Raw genomic sequence first — 24375 nt, forward strand, 5'->3', positions numbered from 1 at the left:
GCAGTAGATGATGGTTAAGGTTAGGCTGTGTGGGGGACAGTTAGGGTTAGGTGCAGTAGATGATGGTTAAGGTTAGGCTGTGTGGGGGACAGTTAGGGTTAGGTGCAGTAGATGATGGTTAAGGTTAGGCTGTGTCGGGGGACAGTTATGGTTAGGTGCAGTAGATGATGGTTAAGGTTAGGCTGTGTCAGGGGACAGTTAGGGTTAGGTGCAGTAGATGATGGTTAAGGTTAGGCTGTGTCGGGGGACAGTTAGGGTTAGGTGCAGTAGATGATGGTTAGGGTTAGGCTGTGTGGGGGAAAGTTAGGGTTAGGTGCAGTAGATGATGGTTAGGGTTAGGCTGTGTCGGGGGACAGTTAGGGTTAGGTGCAGTAGATGATGGTTAGGGTTAGGCTGTGTGGGGGACAGTTAGAGTTAGGTGCAGTAGATGATGGTTAGGGTTAGGCTGTGTGGGGGACAGTTAGGGTTAGGTGCAGTAGATGATGGTTAAGGTTAGGCTGTGTGGGGGACAGTTAGGGTTAGGTGCAGTAGATGATGGTTAGGGTTAGGCTGTGTGGGGGACAGTTAAGGTTAGGTGCAGTAGATGATGGTTAAGGTTAGGCTGTGTCGGGGGACAGTTAGGGTTAGGTGCAGTAGATGATGGTTAAGGTTAGGCTGTGTCGGGGGACAGTTAGGGTTAGGTGCAGTAGATGATGGTTAAGGTTAGGCTGTGTGGGGGACGGTTAGGGTTAGGTGCAGTAGATGATGGTTAGGGTTAGGCTGTGTGGGGGACAGTTAGGGTTAGGTGCAGTAGATGATGGTTAGGGTTAGGCTGTGTGGGGGACAGTTAGGGTTAGGTGCAGTAGATGATGGTTAAGGTTAGGCTGTGTGGGGGACAGTTAGGGTTAGGTGCAGTAGATGATGGTTAGGGTTAGGCTGTGTGGGGGACAGTTAGGGTTAGGTGCAGTAGATGATGGTTAAGGTTAGGCTGTGTGGGGGACGGTTAGGGTTAGGTGCAGGAGATGACGGTTAGGGTAAGGCTGTGTGGGGGACAGTTAGGGTTAGGTGCAGTAGATGATGGTTAAGGTTAGGCTGTGTGGGGGACAGTTAGGGTTAGGTGCAGTAGATGATGGTTAAGGTTAGGCTGTGTGGGGGACAGTTAGGGTTAGGTGCAGTAGATGATGGTTAAGGTTAGGCTGTGTGGGGGACAGTTAGGGTTAGGTGCAGTAGATGATGGTTAAGGTTAGGCTGTGTGGGGGACAGTTAGGGTTAGGTGCAGGAGATGATGGTTAAGGTTAGGCTGTGTGGGGGACAGTTAGGGTTAGGTGCAGTAGATGATGGTTAAGGTTAGGCTGTGTGGGGGACAGTTAGGGTTAGGTGCAGTAGATGATGGTTAAGGTTAGGCTGTGTGGGGGACAGTTAGGGTTAGGTGCAGGAGATGATGGTTAAGGTTAGGCTGTGTGGGGGACAGTTAGGGTTAGGTGCAGTAGATGATGGTTAAGGTTAGGCTGTGTCGGGGGACAGTTAGGGTTAGGTGCAGTAGATGATGGTTAAGGTTAGGCTGTGTGGGGGACGGTTAGGGTTAGGTGCAGGAGATGACGGTTAGGGTAAGGCTGTGTGGGGGACAGTTAGGGTTAGGTGCAGTAGATGATGGTTAAGGTTAGGCTGTGTCGGGGGACAGTTAGGGTTAGGTGCAGTAGATGATGGTTAGGGTTAGGCTGTGTGGGGGACAGTTAGGGTTAGGTGCAGGAGATGACGGTTAGGGTAAGGCTGTGTGGGGGACAGTTAGGGTTAGGTGCAGTAGATGATGGTTAAGGTTAGGCTGTGTCGGGGGACAGTTAGGGTTAGGTGCAGTAGATGATGGTTAAGGTTAGGCTGTGTGGGGGACGGTTAGGGTTAGGTGCAGGAGATGACGGTTAGGGTAAGGCTGTGTGGGGGACAGTTAGGGTTAGGTGCAGTAGATGATGGTTAAGGTTAGGCTGTGTCGGGGGACAGTTAGGGTTAGGTGCAGTAGATGATGGTTAGGCTGTGTGGGGGACAGTTAGGGTTAGGTGCAGGAGATGACGGTTAGGGTAAGGCTGTGTGGGGGACAGTTAGGGTTAGGTGCAGTAGATGATGGTTAAGGTTAGGCTGTGTGGGGGACAGTTAGGGTTAGGTGCAGTAGATGATGGTTAGGGTTAGGCTGTGTGGGGGACAGTTAGGGTTAGGTGCAGTAGATGATGGTTAAGGTTAGGCTGTGTCAGGGGACAGTTAGGGTTAGGTGCAGTAGATGATGGTTAAGGTTAGGCTGTGTCGGGGGACAGTTAGGGTTAGGTGCAGTAGATGATGGTTAGGGTTAGGCTGTGTCGGGGGACAGTTAGGGTTAGGTGCAGTAGATGATGGTTAAGGTTAGGCTGTGTCAGGGGACAGTTAGGGTTAGGTGCAGTAGATGATGGTTAAGGTTAGGCTGTGTGGGGGACAGTTAGGGTTAGGTGCAGTAGATGATGGTTAAGGTTAGGCTGTGTGGGGGACAGTTAGGGTTAGGTGCAGTAGATGATGGTTAAGGTTAGGCTGTGTCGGGGGACAGTTATGGTTAGGTGCAGTAGATGATGGTTAAGGTTAGGCTGTGTCAGGGGACAGTTAGGGTTAGGTGCAGTAGATGATGGTTAAGGTTAGGCTGTGTCGGGGGACAGTTAGGGTTAGGTGCAGTAGATGATGGTTAGGGTTAGGCTGTGTGGGGGAAAGTTAGGGTTAGGTGCAGTAGATGATGGTTAGGGTTAGGCTGTGTCGGGGGACAGTTAGGGTTAGGTGCAGTAGATGATGGTTAGGGTTAGGCTGTGTGGGGGACAGTTAGAGTTAGGTGCAGTAGATGATGGTTAGGGTTAGGCTGTGTGGGGGACAGTTAGGGTTAGGTGCAGTAGATGATGGTTAAGGTTAGGCTGTGTGGGGGACAGTTAGGGTTAGGTGCAGTAGATGATGGTTAGGGTTAGGCTGTGTGGGGGACAGTTAAGGTTAGGTGCAGTAGATGATGGTTAAGGTTAGGCTGTGTCGGGGGACAGTTAGGGTTAGGTGCAGTAGATGATGGTTAAGGTTAGGCTGTGTCGGGGGACAGTTAGGGTTAGGTGCAGTAGATGATGGTTAAGGTTAGGCTGTGTGGGGGACGGTTAGGGTTAGGTGCAGTAGATGATGGTTAGGGTTAGGCTGTGTGGGGGACAGTTAGGGTTAGGTGCAGTAGATGATGGTTAGGGTTAGGCTGTGTGGGGGACAGTTAGGGTTAGGTGCAGTAGATGATGGTTAAGGTTAGGCTGTGTGGGGGACAGTTAGGGTTAGGTGCAGTAGATGATGGTTAGGGTTAGGCTGTGTGGGGGACAGTTAGGGTTAGGTGCAGTAGATGATGGTTAAGGTTAGGCTGTGTGGGGGACGGTTAGGGTTAGGTGCAGGAGATGACGGTTAGGGTAAGGCTGTGTGGGGGACAGTTAGGGTTAGGTGCAGTAGATGATGGTTAAGGTTAGGCTGTGTGGGGGACAGTTAGGGTTAGGTGCAGTAGATGATGGTTAAGGTTAGGCTGTGTGGGGGACAGTTAGGGTTAGGTGCAGTAGATGATGGTTAAGGTTAGGCTGTGTGGGGGACAGTTAGGGTTAGGTGCAGTAGATGATGGTTAAGGTTAGGCTGTGTGGGGGACAGTTAGGGTTAGGTGCAGGAGATGATGGTTAAGGTTAGGCTGTGTGGGGGACAGTTAGGGTTAGGTGCAGTAGATGATGGTTAAGGTTAGGCTGTGTGGGGGACAGTTAGGGTTAGGTGCAGTAGATGATGGTTAAGGTTAGGCTGTGTGGGGGACAGTTAGGGTTAGGTGCAGGAGATGATGGTTAAGGTTAGGCTGTGTGGGGGACAGTTAGGGTTAGGTGCAGTAGATGATGGTTAAGGTTAGGCTGTGTCGGGGGACAGTTAGGGTTAGGTGCAGTAGATGATGGTTAAGGTTAGGCTGTGTGGGGGACGGTTAGGGTTAGGTGCAGGAGATGACGGTTAGGGTAAGGCTGTGTGGGGGACAGTTAGGGTTAGGTGCAGTAGATGATGGTTAAGGTTAGGCTGTGTCGGGGGACAGTTAGGGTTAGGTGCAGTAGATGATGGTTAGGGTTAGGCTGTGTGGGGGACAGTTAGGGTTAGGTGCAGGAGATGACGGTTAGGGTAAGGCTGTGTGGGGGACAGTTAGGGTTAGGTGCAGTAGATGATGGTTAAGGTTAGGCTGTGTCGGGGGACAGTTAGGGTTAGGTGCAGTAGATGATGGTTAAGGTTAGGCTGTGTGGGGGACGGTTAGGGTTAGGTGCAGGAGATGACGGTTAGGGTAAGGCTGTGTGGGGGACAGTTAGGGTTAGGTGCAGTAGATGATGGTTAAGGTTAGGCTGTGTCGGGGGACAGTTAGGGTTAGGTGCAGTAGATGATGGTTAGGCTGTGTGGGGGACAGTTAGGGTTAGGTGCAGGAGATGACGGTTAGGGTAAGGCTGTGTGGGGGACAGTTAGGGTTAGGTGCAGTAGATGATGGTTAAGGTTAGGCTGTGTGGGGGACAGTTAGGGTTAGGTGCAGTAGATGATGGTTAGGGTTAGGCTGTGTGGGGGACAGTTAGGGTTAGGTGCAGTAGATGATGGTTAAGGTTAGGCTGTGTGGGGGACAGTTAGGGTTAGGTGCAGTAGATGATGGTTAAGGTTAGGCTGTGTCAGGGGACAGTTAGGGTTAGGTGCAGTAGATGATGGTTAAGGTTAGGCTGTGTGGGGGACAGTTAGGGTTAGGTGCAGTAGATGATGGTTAAGGTTAGGCTGTGTCGGGGGACAGTTAGGGTTAGGTGCAGGAGATGACGGTTAGGGTAAGGCTGTGTGGGTAGAAAGTTAGGGGCATATGCAGGAGATGGCGGTTAGGGTTAGGCTGCAACAGGGATGCTTTAGGGATAAAATGTTTACCCGGATGCTGTCTGCCTTCTCAGCGTTGGGATTTCGCTGTCATATTCCATCAGGATCCTGACCGCCGGCATTTCATACCCAACCCACAATTGGTATACTAAGCATGTTTGAGCTCCGTTTATCATGACCCCATTGATTTGAAAGGAGGCCTAATCAATACCTGGGAAGTGCATGTACCTGAGCTTGCAGCAGGGGCTGATATTCTTCATTCTTTCTCTTTTCACAGATTTACACTTAGCTACAAATACCTAGCTTCTAATAGATGTTATAATTTGTACCACTATTTATAATGAAGATGTGGCTCACGTTGCTTTAGTACAGATTATGCAGTGTCACTTATTTTAACGGGGGGAAAAAATCTACTTTTATTGTTAAAAATCTTCTTTTATTCATTGTAATTCATTATCAGCCTCAGTCCCTACCTTCTGCCAACGTAGCCGGCAATAAAAACTCATTTCATCTGCAAATAAAACACCCTTTCTAAATTTGCTTTGAAGATTATATTTTACAGCCTCAACCTTTTTTTTCTTACTCCCCCCCTGCAAATCCTTTGGACAACTGTGCAACAAAAGTACAGCATGCAGCATATTGAAATAATTCCTGGAAATGCCTTTTATTAACAGGCTTATATCTCCTAGTATAGAAATGGATATGTTCCCACCTTAATGGATATACAGCACTTAAATGTGGTTGTTTATGGGCATCTAAGAGCTTATCAGGCCAGCGTGCAAGTCTATTGCATTACACGTCTGTGATCTGTTCATTCATCATTCCTGACAGCTATGTGGATATGATTTCTGAAGACTTATCCCTTCAGATCTTATTAGAGAGGAGGATAGAGCAGTGTAGTGGGTTGGCATGGCTGATTTGTCATCACATTACTGCTTCATTACCCTCTCCCTGCTGCATAACTTTAACCCCTTTAGAGATCTGCTTATCCCAGACATAAAAAAAACAAAAACCCACAAATGTTAATTTTGCATTGTGTCTCCGAAACTCCCAAACGATCCATTTCCGCACATATAGGAGATGAAGATTGCTCTAGGGTCCACAACTTCTTGCCATGCTAATGCTTAAGCAATGGTTAACAAAGGAACAGACCGACTGCTGTGCTGACAAATATCACTGCCTTAATTAGACAAAATGGAATAATAACTCTAAGGGGATGTTATGTGGCTGAGAGTTCTTCCACGCATTAGTCATTTTGGGTCCACATAAATATAGCAGATGAATTAGACAGTGAAAGGTGACCACATGTGACACAGGAAGGCTTCTTTAATGCAAGCAGTACTGGCTGTAACAGGCCTGCTTCTGATGTTGCTTTTATTGAATAAAAGTAAAGAAAAGGGCTGATGTCAGTCAGTGTCTCATTCACTTCTACGGAGGGAATCTTTCACTAGTCTCTAAATGCTTTCACTTTGCATTTCCATCGTTTACCTTTCCCTTAATGGGCATTATTCAGAGAATGGACGCAGATCGTTGGATCCGCAGCAAGATCTGCATCCATCTCCTCGCATGCTGGGGGTTGTCCAGCACAGGGCAAGGGTGCCCAGCATATGTGGCACCACCAATTAAATTGCGGATGCATCGATTTAAGGTCGAGCCCTGCCTGAGCAGTCTGACAGCGCTGGCAGGCAGTCCGCTGACAGTTTTTTTATCAGCGCTGCTGCGTGTGACATCAATGCATACTTACCTACTTTGCTGCCTCCTCCTCCGGGAGGAAGCAGCGTTGTAGGTGTATGTGGGCGTGGCCGGCAGCAGGACGGGCGGTACGAAGGCGTGGCCGGCAGCAGGATGGGCGGTCCGGGGGCGTTTCATCAGGGTTGCGTCATCGTGACTCCACCCCCTGCTGTGCTGTGCCGAGAAACGAGGCACTGCATAGCGGGGGCGGAGCAACGATGACGCGATTCAGCGCGAATCGCGTCATCAGACCCCCTCGGGCCGCCCACTTGTTCTCTGCTGCGGGCGGCCGAGGGGGAAAGCGGTAGGCTTACCCACCTTTCCGGGGGGCCGGGAGGGTCACCCGATTTACGGGAGCCTCCCCGCCATTCCGGGAGGGTAGGCAAGTATGCATCAATGTTATTATTATGACATTAAATGTTATTAAAACGTATATAATGTCCAAGGGGTCTATTTGTTATCTTAATTATCAGCGGCTGAATAGCCTCCGATAATTAAGTATTTAACTCTTTGCGAGTGCTTGAGTAATTCAGCATTGTTCCGGTGCGGAGACACAGCTGATCCAAAGATAAGCTGTCCCCGCAAATGCGGAAACGTAGCACTGGCGAGTCTCTGGTGATGGTGAAGTAGCTATGTGTGGGGGCCCCTGGGCGATCGCCCCGGCCGCCCTGTTGTTAATTTAGCACTGGGCACGTTTCCAGGGGACCTGGCACAGCCACCACTGCATAACTGCTCCCTGAACTTACTATGACCACACAATCTTATTGGATAAGCACAGCTTCAATTTGAACTTGGCCAATGTTGGGAGCTATAGCTACCGAAAATAGTATGTTATATAGAACATATTAGCGAAAGCTGATGCACAGGTGAACACACAAAAAGAAGATATAACCCATAGCAACACTTTCATATTTTATTTTAATAGTTTGGAATTGAAAGCAAATGTTTTATTTCCTCATATCCACTTTTCCTCTGAGCCTATTTTGATAAAAGTCTTTTCCAGCAAATCTACAGTATGTCACACTTAGAATACGGGTGTCCAGGACAAATGTGTTATATAACCAACCAAACAATGACTCAGGATCTAGGTAGACTAGAGGAATGGTCAAGAGTGTGGCAATTACAGTTTAATGCCCAAAATTGCAAAATCATGCACTTAGGTCTCAATAATCCAAAGGCTAAATATAGTATTAATGGCCTTATACTGGAAACTACTGTGGAGGAAAGGGATCTACGAGTCACTATTTCAGGTGACTTATCGGCAGGTAAGCAATGTAACAAGGCAATGAGGAAGGCTAGTCAGATGCTTGGCTGCATTGGGAGAGGAATCAGCAGCAGAAAGAAAGAAGTAATAATGCCACTGTATAGGTCATTGGTACGGCCTCATCTAGAATACTGTGTTCAACTCTGGAGGCCATATCTTCAAAAGGATATTAATACATTAGAGACTGTACAAAGAAGGGCAACTAAAATGGTGCATGGCCTACATCACTAAACATACCCAGAAAGACTAAAAAATCTGAATATGTATAGATTGGAGCAGAGAAGGGAAAGGGGGGACATGATAGAAACATTCAAATATATCAAAGGTTTTAACAACGTCCAGGAGGGAAACATTCTCCATATGAAGAGAAGCAATAGGACACGATGACATGCACTGAGACTGGAGGGGGGAGGTTCAGGAGAAATATGAGGAAAAATTACTTCTCAGAAAGGGTAGTGGACAAGTGGAATAGCCTCCCATCAGAGGTGGTAGAGGCTAAGACAGTAGAGCAATTTAAACATGCACGGGATAGACATAAGGATATCCTTACAAAGAAATAAGTATAAAATAAGTTTTGAGATAAAAATATTGTTAAAAAAAAAGGGCAGACTAGATGGGCCAAGTGGTTCTTATCTGCCGTCAAATTCTATGTTTCCATGTTTAATCAGATAGTTGTCTTTATTTTTTAAACTGTAGTAGCCAAATGGCATAATATGATTGGTACTTGAGATAAGAATTCTGTTTCGCTGAACGCACCCGAACTTTGGGGTTCTGAGTTGAACAGAGTCCTGGCTCGCCGCATTCGCAAATTTGGACCTCAGATTTCAGAACCATGCATGCATCTGTTCATTGCTATGCAGGTCTTACCTACCCAACTGCCTGGGTGACTGATACAATACAGTCCGGATTGGAAATACGGGACAGAGCCCTCAAATAGGTACTGCTCCATAAATCAGGACAACAAGTGTTTCCTATCTACCTCCACTGAAATGAAAATATGGTCGGGAGTCACGCATCGGTTACACACCATGTTGGCCGTGCATCATGTTGCTGTTGCTTGTTACACTGGGGGCTTGGCCACCGCTTTCTGAGCTGCCCCCAGCCTCTCTCTACATCAGAGCTTCCCAAACTCCATTATTAAAGTCCAGGATTTAAGGACACCTCACTCAATTTGATTTAACCATCTGGACTCAACCATGGATATCCTTAAAACCTGCACTGTTATGGTGGAGTTTCGGAAACCCTGCTCTACATTTTTATGCAGTGCTATGCAGTGCAGCAGCTGAGAGAGAGTGACCTCCCCAATGTGCAGTCCATACCCTGTGCAGAACTCTGCTCAGTGCCCAGAAAACGGTTGGAAGGTGTGGTGATTTATTAGCACACTTTATCATATCTCCATTGTGTATACTTGTGAACAAACGCTAACACTGTCTAGCTGAGCTTTTATTTATCTTGTGTTTTGACAAGTTTAACTTACATCCTGACAAGGAAAGTATCAGAACCCTGCAATGAAATTCTATTGTAGTTATCTGCACAACACTGTACAGTAATTGATTCCAGTAATGAAATAAGACCAGTGAATGGCCCAGGAACCTAATATTGTCATACATACAGTCATGGGCGAAACTATAGTGGGTGCAAGGGGCGCCATTGTTATGGGGGCCAGATGCTTAGGGGGGCCTGGACCAAGATTATAAAGTTGCATAGCAATTTCCTAGATCTTCCTACTAAGCAATTGGGTCTGATACATTGCCCAGCGTGAATTGTGTGACATTACATTTTCAGTGTAAGGAATCTGTTATAATGGTAAGGGGGCACTGTAATGTGGCACAATATGAACTGGAGGGCACCGTAATCTGATCTGCTCATTGTAATGTGGAGAGCACAATAATGCATACCTCCCAACTGTCCCGATTTTTGCAGGACAGTCCCGTTTTTTACTGAGATAAATCCATGAAGATACTACTGTAAGTTACTAAAAGCCATAGCCAAGGAAGAATTGTCATGTTGTAAAATTACCAAAAGGAGAGGATTGCACAATCTAATTAGGATCAACTGCACTGCACGCTGAAAACTTTCACTTGGTCCATATACTGCAGTGCTACCAGCTGTTGTTAGGGGTAAAATGTGCAGGAGTAGTGCACCTGAGACTTAATATATAGTTAGCTATATAATTTACACAGGTGATACGGGGCCCCAATTGTATAAATATTGTATTTGTAATTGTATACAAATTTTGAATGTAATTGTTCCTGTTATGCAAGTTATTGTGATAATCGTTCAAAATTCTTCTTCACTGAAGCGTTCCAGTAAAATAAAATATCCTTTGCTAGAATTGTATCAATAATACGTGTACGTATTTTAACCTGATTTGCATTGTATTGTGTGCCACTGTGGGGACTTAGCTCTACAGAATTCTGCGATACCTACCCCAGTGGGTGTCACATTAGGACTAACAAGGTTGAGGAGCATCTCTCAGAGGAGGGCTTGTTTTCACTATTTGTGGACAAATATGGCTGCTCTTTGCACATTTTTCTAGTGCTCATTTCCCCCTGTGTCTTTGCTTTGGTCTCTGAATGCAGCACCTGCTGATACTACATAAGAGGATGTGTACTGGAAATGCCCTGCTCTCAATACAGCAATCTCACACTTAGGGCTGGATATACATATAATGCTTTATGTACAGTAGCTGATGGATTATCTGTGCTGAATCAAATACAGAGTATCTCATTATCAAAGACTGGGTGCAGTTCCAGGCTAGGAACACCTAATGTGAAATTCATTCATACTGCTTTCTTAAGTGCTACGTGTTCCATATCCAGTGCTCCTGGGAAAATGCATCAGTGATAATTCACTGAGGATGTATTAACCCACTCATGCCTGGTATGGGATTAGTGCATCTAACGGCACTAGGCTTGTGTTTCCGGGGGGCCTAAATAATCTCTGTGAATCAGATGTGCCTTTAATGAAATAATAATTATTTAAATAAAGTTGCATAAATCAAATGAGATTGAAGTTTCTATGTTAATTGTTTCACTGTTGTTAAAAAGGAGCATATAGCATATTTGGTGGAGCTGCCCGAAGATAGCCTTTTTCTGGTCTATGGTCCGAATCCTTATTCAGTCACTTATCCCGGACTGCCCTCCCCTCCCTCCTAAGATGCTTCTCCTGTGTGCCTCAGCCTGTCAGCTATCCAGGCCTGAAAACAAACTGGCTCTACATATAGCCTGTGCAGCTAAACTCCAGATTGCTAAATCATGGAAACAACCCACCCCTCCCACCCATCCTGAACTTGTGAATCGTGTTTGCTTTGTAGCGAAGATGGAATACCTTTCCTCCTTGATGAACAACACAGTGGATAAATTCCACAGCGTTTGGACACCTTGGTACACTAAATTTCAAGTAGCTCTCTCAGGTCTCTCCTAGTTCATCTTACCCTTTTCCCCATCTTTCTTTTCCCCCGACTCGCTCTTCCCTCGTCTGTGATTTATCTTTGTTCTTTTACTTTTTATCTCTTTCTACTCTTTTCTCTCCTCAATTTTCATTCTCATCCACACTTCCTTTTCCCTGTGAATGTCTCTGTAATTTCCTACAAGCCTCCCAAGTGTTCCACTGGTTGGTCCTTCGGAGTATACTTTCTTATTTTCTATTTCTTTTCTTATTCTTGATTGTCTTTGAGTTTGTTTAAAAATAAGAATTTACTTACCGATAATTCTATTTCTCGGAGTCCGTAGTGGATGCTGGGGTTCCTGAAAGGACCATGGGGAATAGCGGCTCCGCAGGAGACAGGGCACAAAAAGTAAAGCTTTAGGATCAGGTGGTGTGCACTGGCTCCTCCCCCTATGACCCTCCTCCAAGCCTCAGTTAGGATACTGTGCCCGGACGAGCGTACACAATAAGGAAGGATTTATGAATCCCGGGTAAGACTCATACCAGCCACACCAATCACACTGTACAACCTGTGATCTGAACCCAGTTAACAGTATGATAACAGCGGAGCCTCTGAAAGATGGCTCACAACAATAATAACCCGATTTTTGTAACTATGTACAAGTATTGCAGATAATCCGCACTTGGGATGGGCGCCCAGCATCCACTACGGACTCCGAGAAATAGAATTATCGGTAAGTAAATTCTTATTTTCTCTATCGTCCTAGTGGATGCTGGGGTTCCTGAAAGGACCATGGGGATTATACCAAAGCTCCCAAATGGGCGGGAGAGTGCGGATGACTCTGCAGCACCGAATGAGAGAACTCCAGGTCCTCCTTAGCCAGGTTATCAAATTTGTAGGATTTTACAAACGTGTTTGCCCCTGACTAAATAGCCGCTCGGCAAAGTTGTAAAGCCGAGACCCCTCGGGCAGCCACCCAAGATGAGCCCACCTTCCTTGTGGAATGGGCATTTACATATTTTGGCTGTGGCAGGCCTGCCACAGAATGTGCAAGCTGAATTGTATTACACATCCAACTAGCAAAAGTCTGCTTAGAAGCAAGAGCACCCAGTTTGTTGGGTGCATACAGGATAACAGCAAGTCAGTTTTCCTGACTCCAGCCGTCCTGGAACCTATATTTTCAGGGCCCTGACCACATCTAGCAACTTGGAGTCCTCCAAGTCCCTAGTAGGCGCAAGACACCACAATAAGCTGGTTCAGGTGAAACACTGACACCACCTTAGGGAGAGAACTGGGGACGAGTCCGCAGCTCTGCCCTGTCCGAATGGACAAACAGATATGGGCTTTTTTGAGAAAAAAAACACCAGCTTGACACTCGCCTGGTCCAGGCCAGGTCCAAGAGCATGTTCACTTTTCATGTGAGATGCTTCAAATCCACAGATTTGACTGGTTTTAAACCAATGTGTTTTGAGGAATCCCAGAACTACGTTGAGATCCCACAGTGCCACTGGAGGCACAAAAGGGGGTTGTATATGCAATACTCCCTTGACAAACTTCTGGACTTCAGGAACTGAAGCCAATTCTTTCTGGAAGAAAAATCGACAGGGCCGAAATTTGAACCTTAATGGACCCCAATTTGAGGCCCATAGACACTCCTGTTTGCAGGAAATGCAGGAATCGACCGAGTTGAAATTTCTTCGTGGGGCCTTCCTGGCCTCACACCACGCAACATATTTTCGCCACATGTGGTGATAATGTTGTGCGGTCACCTCCTTTCTGGCTTTGACCAGGGTAGGAATGACCTCTTCCTGAATGCCTTTTCCCTTAGGATCCGGCGTTCCACCGCCATGCCGTCAAACGCAGCTGCGGTAAGTCTTGGAACAGACATGGTACTTGCTGAAACAAGTCCCTTCTTAGCGGCAGAGGCCATAAGTCCTCTGTGAGCATCTCTTGAAGTTCCGGGTACCAAGTCCTTCTTGGCCAATCCGGAGCCATGAGTATAGTTCTTACTCCTCTACGTCTTATAATTCTCAGTACCTTAGGTATGAAAAGCAGAGGATGGAACACATACATCGACTGGTACACCCACGGTGTTACCAGAACGTCCACAGCTATTGCCTGAGGGTCTCTTAACCTGGCGCAATACCTGTCCCGTTTTTTGTTCAGACGGGACGCCATCATGTCCACCTTTGGTAATTCCCAACGGTTTACAATCATGTGGAAAACTTCCCAATGAAGATCCCACTCTGCCGGGTGGAGGTCGTGCCTACTGAGGAAGTCTGCTTCCCAGTTTCCATTCCCGGAATGAAACACTGCTGACAGTGCTATCACATGATTTTCCGCCCAGCGAAAAGTCCTTGCAGTTTTTGCCACTGCCCTCCTGCTTCTTGTGCCGCCCTGTCTATTTACGTGGGCGACTGCCGTGATGTTTTATCCCACTGGATCAATACCGGCTGACCTTGAAGCAGAGGTCTTGCTAAGCTTAGAGCATTATAAATTTACCCTTAGCTATATTTATGTGGAGAAAAGTCTCCAGACTTGATCACACTCCCTGGAAATTTTTTCCTTGTGTGACTGCTCCCCAGCCTCTCGGGCTGGCCTCCGTGGTCACCAACATCCAAAACTGAATGCCGAATCTGCGGCCCTCTAGAAGATGAGCACTCTGTAACCACCACAGGAGAGACACCCTTGTCCTTGGATATAGGGTTATCCGCTGATGCATCTGAAGATGCGATCCGGACCATTTGTCCAGCAGATCCCACTGAAGAGTTCTTGCATGAAATCTGCCCACTGGAATTGCTTCGAAGGAAGTCACCATTTTTTTTACCATGGCCCTTGTGCAATGATGCACTGATTTTAGGAGGTTCCTGACTAGCTCGGATAACTCCCTGGCTTTCTCTTCCGGGAGAAACACCTTTTTCTGGACTGTGTCCAGAATCATCCCTAAGCACAGGAGACTTGTTGTCGGGATCAGCTGCGATTTTGGAATATTTAGAATCCACCCCTGCTGTTGTAACAGTATCCGAGATAGTGCTACTCCGACCTCCAACTGTTCCCTGGACTTTGCCCTTATCAGGAGATCGTCCAAGTAAGGGATAATTAAGACGCCTTTTCTTTGAAGAAGAACCATCATTTCGGCCATTACCTTGGTAAAGACCCGGGGTGCCGTGGACAATCCAAACGGCAGCGTCTGAAACTGATAGTGACAGTTCTGTACCACGAACCTGAGGTACCCTTAGTGATAAGGGCAAATTTGGGACATGGAGGTAAGCATCCCTGATGTCTCGGGACACCATATAGTCCCCTTCTTCCCGGTTCGTTATCACTGCTCTGAGTGACTCCATCTTGATTTGAACCTTTGTAAGTGTTCAAATTTTTTTAGATTTAGAATAGGTCTCACCTAGCCTTCTGGCTTCAGTACCACAATATAGTGTGGAATAATACCCCTTTTCTTGTTGTAGGAGGGGTAATTTAATTATCACCTGCTGGGAATACAGCTCGTGAATTGTTTCCCATACTGCCTCCTTGTCGGAGGGAGACCTTGGTAAAGCAGACTTCAGGAGCCTGCGCAGGGGAAACGTCTCGACATTCCAATCTGTACCCCTGGGATACTACTTGTAGGATCCAGGGGTCCTGTACGGTCTCAGCGTCATGCTGAGAGCTTGTCAGAAGCGGTGGAACGCTTCTGTTCCTGGGAATGGGCTGCCTGCTGCAGTCTTCTTCCCTTTCCTCTATCCCTGGGCAGATATGACTCTTATAGGGACGAAAGGACTGAAGCTGAAAAGACGGTGTCTTTTTCTGCAGAGATGTGACTTAGGGTAAAAAACGGTGGATTTTCCAGCAGTTGCCGTGGCCACCAGGTCCGATGGACCGACCCCAAATAACTCCTCTTCCTTTATACGGCAATACACCTTTGTGCCGTTTGGAATCTGCATCACCTGACCACTGTCGTGTCCATAAACATCTTCTGGCAGATATGGACATCGCACTTACTCTTGATGCCAGAGTGCAAATATCCCTCTGTGCATCTCGCATATATAGAAATGCATCCTTTAAATGCTCTATAGTCAATAAAATACTGTCCCTGTCAAGGGTATCAATATTTTTAGTCAGGGAATCCGACCAAGCCACCCCAGCTCTGCACATCCAGGCTGAGGCGATCGCTGGTCGCAGTATAACACCAGTATGTGTGTATATACTTTTTATGATATTTTCCAGCCTCCTGTCAGCTGGCTCCTTGAGGACGGCCCTATCTATAGACGGTACCGCCACTTGTTCTGATAAGCGTGTGAGCGCCTTATCCACCCTAAGGGGTGTTTCCCAACGCGCCCTAACTTCTGGCGGGAAAGGGTATACCGCCCATATTTTCTATCGGGGGGAACCCACGCATCATCACACACTTCATTTAATTTATCTGATTCAGGAAAAACTACGGTAGTTTTTTCACATCCCACATAATACCCTCTTTTGTGGTACTTGTAGTATCAGAAATATGTAACACCTCCTTCATTGCCCTTAACGTGTGGCCCTGATAAGGAATACGTTTGTTTATTCACCGTCGACACTGGATTCAGTGTCCCTGTCTGTGTCTGTGTCGACCGACTAAAGTAAACGGGCGTTTTAAAACCCCTGACGGTGTTTTTGAGACGTCTGGACCGGTACTAATTGTTTGTCGGCCGTCTCATGTCGTCAACCGACCTTGCCGCGTGTTGACATTATCACGTAATTCCCTAAATAAGCCATCCATTCCGGTGTCGACTCCCTAGAGAGTGACATCACCATTACAGGCAATTGCTCCGCCTCCTCACCAACATCGTCCTCATACATGTCGACACACACGTACCGACACACAGCACACACACAGGGAATGCTCTGATAGAGGACAGGACCTACTAGCCCTTTGGAGAGACAGAGGGAGAGTTTGCCAGCACACACCAAAAACGCTATAATTATATAGGGACAACCTTATATAAGTGTTTTCCCTTATAGCATCTTTTTTATATATTTCTAACGCCAAATTAGTGCCCCCCCTCTCTGTTTTAACCCTGTTTCTGTAGTGCAGTGCAGGGGAGAGCCTGGGAGCCTTCCCTCCAGCCTTTCTGTGAGGGAAAATGGCGCTGTGTGCTGAGGAGATAGGCCCCGCCCCTTTTTCGGCGGCCTCGTCTCCCGCTCTTAACGGATTCTGGCAGGGGTTAAATATCTCCATATAGCCCCCGGAGGCTATATGTGAGGTATTTTTAGCCAAAAATAGGTTTTCATTGCCTCCCAGGGCGCCCCCCTTCCAGCGCCCTGCACCCTCAGTGACTGCCGTGTGAAGTGTGCTGAGAGGAAATGGCGCACAGCTGCAGTGCTGTGCGCTACCTTAAGAAGACTGAGGAGTCTTCATGCCGCCGATTCTGGACCTTCTTCTTGTTTCAGCATCTGCAAGGGGGCCGGCGGCGAGGCTCCGGTGACCATCCAGGCTGTACCTGTGATCGTCCCTCTGGAGCTAATGTCCAGTAGCCAAAGAAGCCAATCCATCCTGCACGCAGGTGAGTTCACTTCTTCTCCCCTAAGTCCCTCGTTGCAGTGATCCTGTTGCCAGCAGGACTCACTGTAAAATAAAAAACCTAAGCTAAACTTTTCTAAGCAGCTCTTTAGGAGAGCCACCTAGATTGCACCCTTCTCGGCCGGGCACAAAAATCTAACTGAGGCTTGGAGGAGGGTCATAGGGGGAGGAGCCAGTGCACACCACCTGGTCCTAAAGCTTTACTTTTTGTGCCCTGTCTCCTGCGGAGCCGCTATTCCCCATGGTCCTTTCAGGAACCCCAGCATCCACTAGGACGATAGAGAAAATAAAAGACAAATTCATGCACTTAATTTTCTAGTCTATGTATCTCAACATGTACATTTATGCTCCCACTTCTGTTCTGATTTATGTTGATGTTATTCTAGTTTTATTGTGCTTTGATTATGTCAATTATCTCCATTTTTTCATTGTTTCTATTTCTTCAATAAAACTTTGTGATTATAAAAAGGAGCATATAGGTGCTTTTGCTAAATATCAAATGGAAATGTTGATCAAGTTTCACTACATTTCCAGTTTTCCAAGACCAAACAGAACAAGGCCTGCTGATAAATTGGAAATTGGGCATCATGGCAATGAGGGTCGGTGCACACTTTGAGTAGACTGTGGCCTAATCTGTCCTTATAGCTAGTTGTGGCTGTAGTGACGTATGCTGAAGCTACTGTTTGTTAGTTGGTAGTACATACAGGGATAGCTCTATCAAAGACTGGAGAGGGATAACGTGGAGAAAGAAACACTAACCAATCAGCTCCTAACTGTAAGGCTGTGTTTGAAAATGACACGAGCTGATTTGTTGGTACTTTATCCCTCTCCGCTTTATCTCTTTCCAAGTTGTGATATATCTCCCACTGAAAGAATCATAGAGGCACACCCTAAATGCAATGACAACGAATAGCTTAAGATCCTCACGGGTCTATGATGTTATGTTGAGATTCCAAATGCCGACATGCACAATATCTACATGGTCAACATCATGCATTTTGACTATTGGCATGTATTGTCGACAAAGCGTTTTTCTAGCGTTAGAGCTCTAACCACAGCCTAACCCTAACCTAGCTGCAGCCTATCCCTAAATCCATGGCCAGACTGGCCATCTGGCACTTCTGGCACATGCCAGAAGGCCCGATGGGCATGTGGGCTGAAACGGTCGCTTAGAGAGCCGGAAAGGCCGCGCGCAGCACAGCCTCTGGCACTCTGGTTCCATGGTCTCCATGGAAATGGGGGCATGCCACGAGTCCACGCCCCCGGCCTTTTAGCGCATCCCGCTTCCCACAGCAACCGTCGCCATGGTAATGGGGGCGTGTCACGAGTCCACGCCCCCACGACTCGCGGCACGCCCCCATACGTGGTGCGGCACGTCCCCCTGTGACGTGTGCGCGAGCCCCCTGTGACGCACGCCATGGCCGAATCAAGGCCCCAGTCCGTCGCTGCCTAAATCTGTACTGTCAACATTCACTGTGGACATTTTGACCATGTTGACATTATGGTGTCGACATTTTGAATGCCGACATAATGACTGAGCCTCTGTAATAATCCCTATTACATATATCTCAATTAATGAAAAGCTTTTGTAGAAGCCATTTTGATTTTTTTTCACTGGTACCTCAAGCATCAGCTTATCTGCTGCCTAAAATATGCAACGTTTCATGTGGTAAAAGGTTACAAGTTTTAGCTAATTATAAGCAGAATACACATAGTCTGACGTTAGCTGACAAATTCTTAATGGACGATGAATCACAGCGAGCTGGAAGCAGTGGGAATGCTAAGAAACCGGCTGAGGAGTTTGACAGCGATCTTCCAAACACAAATATATGTGTAATCTTGGGGGTCATTCCGAGTTGTTCGCTCGCAAGCAGATTTTAGCAGATTTGCTCATGCTAAGCCGCCGCCTACTGGGAGTGAATCTTAGCATCTTAAAATTGCGAACGATGTATTCACAATATTGCGATTACACACCTCATAGCAGTTTCTGAGTAGCTCCAGACTTACTCGGCATCTGCGATCATTTCACTGCTTGTCGTTCCTGGTTTGACGTCACAAACACACCCAGCGTTCGCCCAGACACTCCTCCGTTTCTCCGGCCACTCCTGCGTTTTTTCCGGAAACGGTAGCGTTTTTTCCCACACGCCCATAAAACGGCCTGTTTCCGCCCAGTAACACCCATTTCCTGTCAATCACATTACGATCGCCAGAACGATGAAAAAGCCGTGAGTAAAAATCCTAACTGCATAGCAAATTTACTTGGCGCAGTCGCAGTGCGGACATTGCGCATGCGCATTAAGCGAAAAAACTCGAAATGACCCCCCTAACACGGTATATATGCAGCATTCTACAATAGAAAAGATAATCATGAGATATAAATAAATGTGTAGCCGTTGAAATTTAGCATAATAGTATGATTAATACTGTATGTACTTTTTTTTTTACCAGTGGGAAAAGATCAGTTTTGGTAGATTTATTTAATACAGTTAAAGGTGAAAAGTGCTAGTTGTAATAACGTGTTCATTACGCTGACAAAGCAAAAAAAGAAATAAAAGAGTTACAATAATGTATTCAGAACAACCATCTTACTGTATTCAGGCATGTTAGCTTTTATTTGTATTATTAGTGTGTGTGTGTATTTGTATATCTACAGCATGTACCAGGAAGGCTGAACAGCTACTAGCCTATCTATTCTCTGTTTGGTGAATGATGGAAGTTACACTATGTACATTTTAAACCTGTGTCTATTGTTGATTAGATGGGAAGTTGATTTTGACTACTGTGAAGAAGTCAAGCAGACTCCGCCCTATGACAGTGGCACAAGACTACTAGATCTCATCGATATGACTGTGTTCGACTTTTTAATGGGTAAGAAAAAATGTTTTCTGGAAACACTGCTGAAGAGTCCATATAGTAATTAAAAGTTATTTACTCGCAGAAAGTTATTTCAGAATAGGAACTGGACTGTCCAACGCAGGTCATGGCATGGTTCCATCTCTAATGACTGTATAGATTCCATACTGACATACAGTATACAGTATGATTCATCATGGCACATACAGTATCTACAGCTAATACTAATACCCCTTTCAGACCGCCTGAGGCGGGTCGTACCCGGGTGCCTGACACGGTAGCTTCCCAGGTGCTACCCGCCTCAGGCCCATATTGCCGGGTTGTTGACGTCATCGGTGACGTGGCGGGGGCGGTGCTTAGAGATTACATGATCTCCAAGCGCGGCCCGTCCCCACAGAGTGAATGGGAAACGGGTAGCATTGATCCAGCTCCCGTTCACACTGCACAGCGACCCGGGTTGAAGCCATATTCAGCCCTGATCGCTACCAAGTTTGAAATACTGGGTCGCTCCACCCAGGATATTTCCCCTGGCATCTTTCACACTGCACAGAAACACGGGTTATGCATGCTCATGTGCCATAACCCGTGTGAAGCTGGCGGTCTGAAAGAGGTAAACTGTCCTTTGGGAGACAGGGGTAGTGACTTGTGACATGTGATGAGGAAAATATCCGCAATACTTTGCATACATCACGTTTTGTTGGTGAAACGATCCATTTTACAATGCTTAAAAGTTCAGTCGCCTTTGAGTTCCACTTTTACTTCATTATTTCATGGAATTCCGTTTGCACAGCATTTGTAGTTCACATGAATAGACTTGGGACAAAACTGGTCAATTTGCTCTGCAGTCAGGGCCAGATTAACAATGGGGCGGATGGAACTACAGCTCCAGGCCTCCACATAAAAATAGGCCCATCACCATGACAGCATGATGGTGACCAGCCACCAGCTGGCCCTGTCTGCTGTGTGGTGTGAATGGAATAGGACTAAGCATAATTAAAGCTAAATATCACCACATATTTATTCCTTAGAAAAAGTGTCTATACACACTACCCCTCTTTTGAGGCACTGCAAATCCCAGAATTCCCTGTTCTGGAACAAACAATGCTACCACAGCTGACGTTCTCCGTGGCACCTACCTCTGCTTTACATAAACAAGTGTCTAATTATGAGCTTCCTAAGCTAACAAAACATACCATTGTGCAAATCAGCTACCATTTTACAAATATTAATCAATTTACTTTAACACCTTGAACAAATCTGATAGAAAATAGAATTTACAGTTCTATGTATTCTAAAACCATTCATCTCTGTTATGGTAATAAATGGAATAAAAACTCTGTTATATGTACAGTAATTCAGCATTATTCATATCTAGTCCGTTGTCACAGACAGTTTTATTCCCATTTTATGGGAATTTATATGGCCTCTTTATCCACAATAGTCCTGTTGTTGGATTTATCATGTGCTTAGTTGCAGTCAGTAACTATGAATGGAACTCACTGTTTCTGCCAGCAAATGTGCAATGGTGACACAACATTGAGGAGCTCTTCACCTACGATTTTTTAGGCATGTTTAAAGAGATAACAGCACATTCCGTCCACAATACAAAACCTCCGAAGCTTATGCTGTTTTTACATTTAAATGTTGCAATATTATATAAAGGTTAACTAAAGACAAATAGGTGGTCATTCCGAGTTGTTCACTCGCTAGCTGCTTTTAGCAGCATTGCACACGCTAGGCCGCCGCCCTCTGGGAATGTATCTTAGTTTAGCAGAATAGCGAATGAAAGATTAGCAGAACTGCTACTAAATAATTCCCTGCAGTTTCTGAGTAGCTCCAGACCTACTCCTAGATTGTGATCACCTCAGTCCGTTTAGTTCCTGGTTTGACGTCACAAACACGCCCTGCGTTCGGCCAGCCACTCCCCCGTTTCTCCAGCCACTCCTGCGTTTTTACCTGGCACGCCTGCGTTTTTTAGCACACTCCCTGAAAACGGCCAGTTTCCGCCCAGAAACACCCTCTTCCTGTCAATCACACTACGATCACTCGAGCGATGACAAAACGTCGCTCGAGCTTGTGTAAATCGCCAAAGTTTTGTGTAAAATTACATGTGCATTTTCCACCTAATCGCTCCGTTGCGAAAAACGGCAACGAGCGAACAACTCGGAATGACCACCATAGTGTCAGCCAATGGGAAGGTACAGTAGTTGCCCTCCTTGACCTTGCATTGACCATTTTACTGTATAGACATATATTAAAGCAAACATTTTATTTTTAATAAAACCAACAAGCTACTTGTATTAATACCTTGATTAAACATACTATAATACGTAAGTAAAATAAAGCAAATATGTTCCTGTAGTCATGGCCAAGATCATTTGAAATTAATATGACGATTGTAAATCAAACCTCAGAGATGATCTAATCCCAGCTGGTGACAGTTTGAGGCATGGGTTCCTTCTACAGCGCAGTAAGACTGACAGACCTCCTCCAATATCCCAGCCAGGTCACTGTACCCCATCTCAGACCGCACTGTTATTTCCAGCCAGTATACTGCTGTAGTTGCTTTGTATTGCTTTGGCTAGTCTAATCAGATGGTCTTTGGTAAAACAATATGACTTCTTGCGATGTTCATTGTGTGCATAGATGACATCCATAGAGGGCAAGGTCAGGTTCAGCAGGTAGATAAATGTATCAACAACTCAGTGTACAGGAATGTGGTCCAAGACATGAGACAACAGTAACAGTGGGGGTCATTCCAACCCGATCGCACGCTGCACTTCTTCGCAGCCATGCGATTGCGTTGGAAATGCGCATGTGCGGCGGCCACATTGCGCAAGCGTGTCGGTGGCTGTTGCCGGGCAGTGATGCCGCGAACGAAGAAAGCGGTCGCAGCGGCGACCACAAGAAGATTGACAGGAGGAAGAATCCGGGGCGTCAACTGACCGTTTTCTGGGAGTGGTGCGGCGAATGCAGGCGTGTCCAGGCGTTTGGAGGGCGGATGTCTGACGTCAATTCCGGGACCTGCATCACTAGATCGATCGCACAGGGTAATTAACTGTTACCCTGGTCTACTTCTACACAAAACTTTTTTTGCACAAGTGTTTGCAGCATTGCTATGCAAAAAAGCCCTCCCCCATAGGCGGCGTCTAGCTGATCGCACGGAAAAGTTGCTACGTGCGATCAACTCGGAATGACCCCCCAGTGTTCACAGGAACCTCACAGCATCCGGCTGTTACAGTCGAGGCAGCATTTCTGTGAGGGTACCTGCCAATGATACACAGCTAGACGTGCAAGCTCACAAGTAGATAAGCAAGAAACAAATCATATGTACAGTAGGATTTCTCTTCTACCAGTCAGCAGCATGCAGTTGTACAGAATCGTAAAATTAATGTATGGATCTCCCTTTTAGAGTATGTGCTTCTAAAGTTTTCGCCACCCTTGGAACTACACCTGTTATAAGGCAGGATATTGCATGCGGGGGCCACGCAAGCTGATTGGCTGTGGAGGGACCCGCACCAGAAAGCACTGTGATAGCGTTACACTGTCACTGTGCTTCCAGCTCAGGTTCTTATCTGAGGTTTTTTTCTTTCAATTCGAACAGATAATATTAATGTTCGAGTATAAATCTTTAGTTTGTATGAAAGAAAAATCTATAAAAAATTTTGCTATTTAAACTAGAGATGTGCGGGTTCGGATTTACTTGGATCTCAAAATGCCATCTTATTGGCTATCCGGCTGTCATGTGTTTTGTGTTTTGGATAGCCAATAAGAAAAATCTAGATAAATATGAATTTTGCTAATTTGGCGTTAAGTACCAAGTAAATCCAAACCCGCACATCTCTAGTTTAAACTTCAATATTTTTATTCTATCTAGTTATTAAATTTATGTTGAATTTCAAGCAGTACAGTACCACACTAGATTGGATGAACCAATTTACCAACCAGTTGTAAGTATCTCTACTAACTACTATCTGAGGAATATTAGTTGATGTGACTACAAAACTGTTTTTTCCACCAACATTAAATTCTTCCCACTTTAAATTCTTCCCATTACAGTATAAAATTTAGATTGCTTAGTTCTATTATGTGTTCATTTAAGCAGTATCTACATTATCAACTACTGCAAAATATAATTTTCTTAATGATTGCTTTATTGTATTACAAATCTCCACATGAACAGAGCATGCACCATAAATTGTGACGGTTCCACCTACTACGCCCAAAAATAACTTTTAAACCACAGGTTTATACAGTAGCATGCATCCTACTAACTTTCCAGCTGGTTTGGAGGTGAACCCCTAGATTGTTAGGGGCCTACCCAATGAGGTTACCTTGACGTTTGGTGGGTAGGCTCATAATATTGGCCAATTTTATGCCAAAAAACCTTGTATATGATGTATAATTATTACATTTATTATAATTCTAATGGTTGTATGGTGCACCTGCTCTCTTGTTTCTATGTTGTGCAACTTTTCAGCTAGTAATGTGCACTATGTTCAAGGCACCTACTTTTGCAATTTGCTAAGAGCTGCTTTCAAATATTGAGATGATAAATAATTATACATGATATACAGTAGGCTTTCTGCCTTCCTAACTGTATAGAAACCTCTGCTAACAATACACTTTTGTCTGTCCACAGGAAATATGGATCGTCACCATTATGAGACCTTTGAGAAGTTTGGAAACGAAACGTTTATTATTCATCTGGATAATGGACGAGGGTAA

The 24375-nt window shown here is 45.8% G+C and overlaps 1 protein-coding gene across 1 annotated transcript in view; it reads left to right on the top strand.

Annotated features, from left to right (window-relative positions):
* Window positions 1-24375, top strand: part of FAM20C (FAM20C golgi associated secretory pathway kinase) — a 229447-nt gene that overhangs the window by 192323 nt on the left and 12749 nt on the right. The window contains exons 7-8 of the mRNA XM_063934510.1: window positions 19553-19662; window positions 24290-24371. Coding sequence (XP_063790580.1) covers window positions 19553-19662; window positions 24290-24371 — 192 coding nt within the window. The remainder of the gene's footprint in view (window positions 1-19552; window positions 19663-24289; window positions 24372-24375) is intronic.

Source organism: Pseudophryne corroboree, chromosome 7, assembly GCF_028390025.1.
Source record: "Pseudophryne corroboree isolate aPseCor3 chromosome 7, aPseCor3.hap2, whole genome shotgun sequence".
Taxonomy (NCBI): Eukaryota; Metazoa; Chordata; class Amphibia; order Anura; family Myobatrachidae; genus Pseudophryne; species Pseudophryne corroboree.